Source organism: Marmota flaviventris, chromosome 18 (genome assembly GCF_047511675.1).
Source record: "Marmota flaviventris isolate mMarFla1 chromosome 18, mMarFla1.hap1, whole genome shotgun sequence".
In the NCBI taxonomy this organism is placed as follows: Eukaryota; Metazoa; Chordata; class Mammalia; order Rodentia; family Sciuridae; genus Marmota; species Marmota flaviventris.
In genome coordinates this window covers 7,358,938-7,365,045 of record NC_092515.1, presented here as the reverse complement: position 1 = coordinate 7,365,045, position 6,108 = coordinate 7,358,938, and the positions used below count along the sequence as shown (strand labels likewise).

General features: G+C 53.0%; 1 protein-coding gene across 1 annotated transcript; it reads left to right on the top strand.

Moving 5' to 3' along the window:
• Positions 1-2,495: 2,495 nt before the first annotated feature.
• Emp3 (epithelial membrane protein 3 (MAM blood group)) lies at positions 2,496-5,920 on the top strand. Its single transcript, XM_027920421.2, has 5 exons — positions 2,496-2,586; positions 3,503-3,595; positions 3,820-3,922; positions 4,767-4,907; positions 5,688-5,920. The coding sequence occupies exons 2-5, from the start codon at positions 3,518-3,520 to the stop codon at positions 5,855-5,857; spliced, it is 492 nt and encodes a 163-aa protein (XP_027776222.1). The 5' UTR covers positions 2,496-2,586; positions 3,503-3,517; the 3' UTR covers positions 5,858-5,920.
• Positions 5,921-6,108: the final 188 nt, after the last annotated feature.

The window sequence follows — 6,108 nt, the reverse complement described above, 5'->3', positions numbered from 1 at the left end:
CGGGCGGCCAGTGGGCGCCTCTCCTGCAGGCAGGGTGTGCCCGACGCCTGCGGTTTCCTGTGGGAGGAAACGGCTCGCGGACGCTCAGCTCAGCTCGTATCCTCAGAGGCACGGAAGGGGGAGATCCCGCCACCTCTCTCGCTTCCCAATGCTCGCCTTCCACAGAGGCCCACCTACCCTCACCCCAAAAACACCCTCCAGAGTACCTAAGTCCAGCTCTGATCCAACCCAGGGAACCTGACTTGGAGTGCGAGGGCTGTTTCTCAGGGCTCTTTTCAATTTACGTCTGCCTCCTCCGTGAAGCCCTACTCCTCCCAAGACCTGGGGCGGGGCTGTACTCCCAGAGGAGCACATGACACTCTCCTCCAACCCATAAGTTTTCCCTCAGTGACCTAGACTTTTAAACTTCCTTGAGAATTCAGTCCCAGTCTCCATCCTCATGAATTTAAGTTTGGGATTCCTTATTTTCCTCCCCAAAAGATTCTCAATTTTGGATTCCAGACTTTAGCCTTGGGACCCAATGGACCCAAAAATTTGCTCTTTCACTGGGCGTGGTGGCGCACACCTATAATCCAGCGACTTGGAGACTGAGGCAGAAAGATCACAAGTTCAAAGCCAGCTCAGCAACTCAGCAAGGCTCTAAGCAACTGTCTCAAAAAAAAAAAAAAATTAAAAGGGCTGGGATGTAGCTCAGTGGTTAAGCACCCATAAAAATAAAACAATTTACTCTGTCGCTGGACCCTGAATTTTTCAGGGTCTGCCTGAATCCACTCAGGACCCAGGGCCTGATGTAAGTAGCAGGACATACAGTAACAGTGCTCACTGTGTGCCCAGCATTTCTCTAAGACCTATACTTTGATGTATTTACTATCATCCCTATTTACAGGTGAAGAAACTGAGGCATGGAGGGGTTATAGTAACTGCTCAGAATCACACAATGAGTAAAGCAGCTTGGATTTGGATCCAGCCACTCTGGCTCTAAAGTCTGTGTTATAATGGTACCCCAGCTTCTGGGTCTTCAGATACCCACCCAAGCACTGAATTGTAAGACTCTCATCTCCTCAGGGAGCCCAAATCAACACACCCAGCTCTGGCCCCATCTGATACCAGACATGTCAGCATCCATTCCCCAACTTTCAATTCATTAGGACCCTGACACTTGGTCCCCTTCAAAGAGATCCAGGTCCACAGTAGCAATCACCCACACACACCCTAATTCAGTATCCGAACAGTAGACAATAATAATAGTTAACATTAAGTCCCTGGTGCCAGAGTTCTGTTAAAGCCCTCTAGTGGCTTCCCACTGCACTTAGAATAAAATACAAACTCCTCCCTTGGTCTTCAAGGGTACCCTTTGATTCCCTTCCCACCATTCCCTCTGGCTCCCTTTGCTCCAGCCACACTGGCCCTTCTGTCTGTTGCCCAAACAACTGGAGCTTGTTCTTAAAGCCTTTGTACTTCCGCTTCTGCCTAGCACTCAAATGATTTCTGTCTTTGGGTCTCAGAGTAAATGTCACCTCCTCCAAGATGCCTTCCCTGATTACCTGTTTCAGAGAGCCTCCCCTCATCCAGTCATTATCTCCATTGCTCAATTTCGGTCAAAGCACTTATCACTATCAAATTTGTCTTCCTCACTGGTATGTTTCTTTTTATTGCCCATCTCCCTCTACTAGAAGACAAGCTCCACACTATTCATGTCTAATTTATTTATTATTGATTTCTGCTTCACAGGAAATGTTCAATAAACGTTTGGTGAAGGAAGACGCGTCTCCAGTGTGTCAGTGTACTGGCATTACCTTATTCATTCAGAACTAGAAGAATTACTGTCATCAGTTTATTAGCTTGCTGTCAGCATGATGATTCCCACTACACAGATTAGGAAAGTGAGGCTCAGAGAAATGAAATAAGTGGCCAAGATTACCCAGTCAGGAAATGAGGACACTGGGATTCTTAACTTCCCCCCCACCCCCTGCAGAGTTTAACAGGGGCTCCTCTGACCCTCACCACAGAGCCAAGTCCACCAGTCCCATGCCCAATCCCAGTCATAGGAATCTGCCTCCTCCCAGGCCTCCTGCCCTCCCATCATCCAGCCCCAAAGTCCATCAAGGACACAGGACGAGGGACCCCAGGACAAAACTCAGAGTCCAGGAGGCCTGAGAATCGGACCCTCCCACCCTGATGTCTGCCCCAAGGGCCTTCACATCTCAATCCTGGGAGGGAGCCCCAGAGGATGCCCGTCAGGGGGCACTGGGCAGGGGTTCCTCTCAGGGAATTCCCTCTCAGGGGTTCCTCCCACTGGCTGCAGACCTCAGCTGGGTGCGGTGAGGGTGGGTATAAAAGGGTCAGTATATATTGAGAGGAGCAGAGAAGAGAGGGAAAGAGGGTTAGGCAGGGAGACGGAGAGAAAGAGAGAGAGAGGTGGGGAGAAGGAGGGAACCCGACGGAGGAGAAAGCGAGGGAGGGAGGGAGGGAGGCGGCGAGGGAGGCGGGGGCCTCGAGAGGGTGGAAGGAGGGAGGAGAAGGGCGGGGCACGGAGGCCCGAGCGAGGGACTAGACTCCAACTCTTGACTTTTTCCGCGGCTCTCGGTAAGTTTCCAGTCCGTTATTCGAGCTGGGATTTCTTTATTTACTTGGGAGTGCAGCAGGTTGGGAAAGACACCCCCAGACAGCGAGAGACCCCCCACTCTCGCCTCCCCGTGGATACTCTTGTAATTTAAGAAAGGGTCTCAGCACTTGGGGTAGAGACTCAGGAAGGGGTGGGGCCGGCATGGATTTGGGGGTCTGCTGGGGAGAGTCCCCGACAGGAAAGCATCCTGCAGTTTCTCCCCAGGGCTGTCCACTCTCCCCGAGGGCCCGAGATCAAGGGGTGCGTGCGGACACCTCAGTCTGCGGGACCTCCAGGCCCCCATTTCTGGACACTCCAGTGTGCTGGGAGGCTGCTCCTTCCTCTCCAGCCTCACTCTCCCGGCCCTTCTCATCCATCTTCCCCAGAAGGTGTCTGGCAGGCACCAGTCTGGCAGCAGGGTGGGGTGAGGACCTCGTGGACATAGCCAGGGGCTGGGGTTTCCCTGGTGCTTGGAGGCAGAGGGGTGGATGAGTCACCAGATGAGTCACCCGGTCCCCCTCCTCCCCACCCCAGGAGGGGAGTGGTGTGAGTCAAGGATGCCTGTCTCCTAGCTCCTGATAAATGGAGGAGTGGGGGTCAACTTGAATTTTCATAAGCTGACCCATACGTCCCCAGGGACAGGGATCTGAGGAGACAGGGGCCACACTGCTAGTCTTACTCATTCCAGCACCCAGGACCTGACGCTGGCATTCTCCAGCCCCTGGGAAACGCAGGAGACTAGAGCTCAACTGCCTCCTCCCTGAGGAGTCCAGACCCCAGCCCTCCCCGCTCAGACCCGGGGGTCCAGACCCTAACCTTCTCCCTCAGGATTGGGGTGTCTCATCCGCCTGGGTACCAGCCTCTTAAGCTTCCATCTCCTGACTACCCACTCCCCAGGCTTCCACCACAGCCATGTCGCTCCTCCTGCTGGTTGTCTCTGCCCTTCACATCCTCATTCTCATCCTACTTTTTGTGGCCACTTTGGACAAGGTAAGCCTTCTTGGAGGCGGGGCCTCCCGTTCTCCTGCAGACAAGCCACGCCCCTTCTCTAAAACCACTCTGGCGCTGCCCGCTTTTTCTAGTCTCCACGCCCTCTCCTACTCTACCCGTGCCCTCCCCACCCCCCTCACACCTTGCTCTTTTCCTAATCCTTCCTAGGGTCCTCCCGACCCCGCCCATCCTCCCCTCCTAACTCCGCCCTTTCTCCGTCCCAGTCTTGGTGGACTCTACCAGGAAAGGAGTCCCTGAATCTCTGGTATGACTGCACGTGGAACAACGGCACCAAAACATGGGCCTGCAGTAATGTTAGTGAGAATGGTAAGGACTGAGGGGTGGGGGCCCCAAGCCTCCTCCCCACTCTCGGACAGAGGATTGAGAACCCCTAAAGTGGGATTGGGCTGGACAGGGCCCTGCGGCTGAGTGGGTGGGGTTGAAGCGTGCCCACTGGTCTGGAAAGCGAGATGAGTTGCTCCTGGATTCTAAAGAGGTTGGTCTAAAAGTCCCCTCCTTATGATTCAGGAAGGGTGAACTCCACATGCTATAGGTTTAGGGAACGGGGAGACAGTTCCCCTAATTCTGAGAAGATACTGTTTCCAAAGTTTTAAGGAGATGGAGATGGTGTCCTGAATGGAGCTTGGGACCAATTTGTCCAGATTCCAAGGAGGTGGAACATTAAGTTTCTTGAAGGGTGGGACCACGAGAACCTGAAAGTTTCACCCATCTAAAAGTGAAAGAGGTGGGGCTGGGATGTGGCTCAATGGTGGAGGCTTGCTTTTCCCCTAAGATCAAAGCAAATGGTTTGCCCTCATTTCTATTCAGTGTTGTACTGGAGTTAGCTAAGGCAAGAAAATGAAATGAAAGGAATTAGTAAAAAGCATCTCACTGGAAATGTGGCTCAGTGGTAGAGCACTTGTGTAGTAAAAAGCATCTCTATTCCTAGCAGACATGTTTGTTTGTGTAGAAAAATCCTTCTAAAATCTGCAAAGTGACCACTAGACTTGATAAGGAATTTAGTAAGGTCACAGGGTCATGTAAGTATACTAAGTATCTAAACTCACATGGCTCCTCATGGGAGAGGGGGACAGAGGAGGGGACAGGGCAAATGATTAGCAAACAGAAAGTGGGACCAGTGATTTCCACCTCTCTCTTCTCCTTCCTGCAGGCTGGCTGAAGGCGGTGCAGGTGCTCATGGTGCTTTCCCTCATCCTCTGCTGTCTGTCCTTCATCCTGTTCATGTTCCAGCTCTACACCATGCGGAGAGGAGGGCTCTTCTATGCCACTGGCCTGTGTCAACTTTGTACCAGTGAGCATCCCCCATTTTCCCTCCCTACTTGGGGCACTGAGGGGAAGGATGGAAAGTGTCAGGATGCCTGGGGCCCAGGGACACCTGGTGAAAGAACAATTTCCAACATTCCAAGAACCACCTGAAGTGTCTCAGTGAACTGCCTCTCTGCCCCCAGGGCTGATGGGAGTTGTAGTTCTCAGTGACAGCACTGGGTTTGCCCTGAGTCATGGGGGGTGCTGGTATGAGGGAATTTAGAGGTTCAAGGAGCCAGAGGATGGGTAAATAATTTGGGTCTTAGGGATGAGGTATAGCTAATGAATACCCCAAAGGGGAGCTGGAGATCACAATGGTAATTGCATCATTTCAGCCAGCTGTTATTTCTGGTGTAACTACCCTGTGTCAGACATTTAAGGGAGTTTTATTTCCTTTTTTTTTACTTAAGGTGCAAAGAGCTAAATTAATCTTAGTCCCTGGCTTTCAAAATATTATTTTCCTGAGTTCCTGCAAAGCCCCGCTCTTGTTTTATTAATTCACTGTTGCATGCTAGGGTTGTAAAACACACACACTCAGAAAATTTCATGGATGGATGGATGGACAGGTGGATATGATCGTCCCATTCTATGGAGAAGCAAATAGGAGCCAGAAATTAAATTAGTTGCCAAGACCCCTCAGTAGCTCCATTGCCTGGCGCTGGCGGAGAGAGCCATGACCTCAGCAGCAGCAGGCGGCGGTGTACCCACCCCCTGGCAGTCAGGAAGTCTGTGGACACAACATGACTCCTCTTCCCTTTTCCCGCAGGCGTGGCAGTGTTCACCGGGGCCCTGATCTACGCCATTCACGCGGAGGAGATCCTGGCGAAGCACCCGCGTGGAGGCAGCTTCGGCTACTGCTTCGCCCTGGCCTGGGTGGCCTTCCCCCTCGCCCTGGTCAGCGGCATCATCTACATCCACCTGCGAAAGCGGGAGTGACCGCCAGCCCCGGCCCCTCGCCTCGCCCGGAAGCCCCCAGCGTAATAAAAGTGTTTAACCGCGGCTTCTGCCATTGCCTCCTTCCTTCTTCCTGGCGCCTTCAGGGCCCCGGTGCACACACCTGCCCTCCTGTACCAGGCGGACCCACCTCAGCCGCCCCACCTCCGAATGCCAGTCTCCCAGCCCACAGCCCCTTGCCTCCTGGGAACCAGCGCCCTTTTGCTCCCACAGATTCAAGAGCCAGGTCCTCC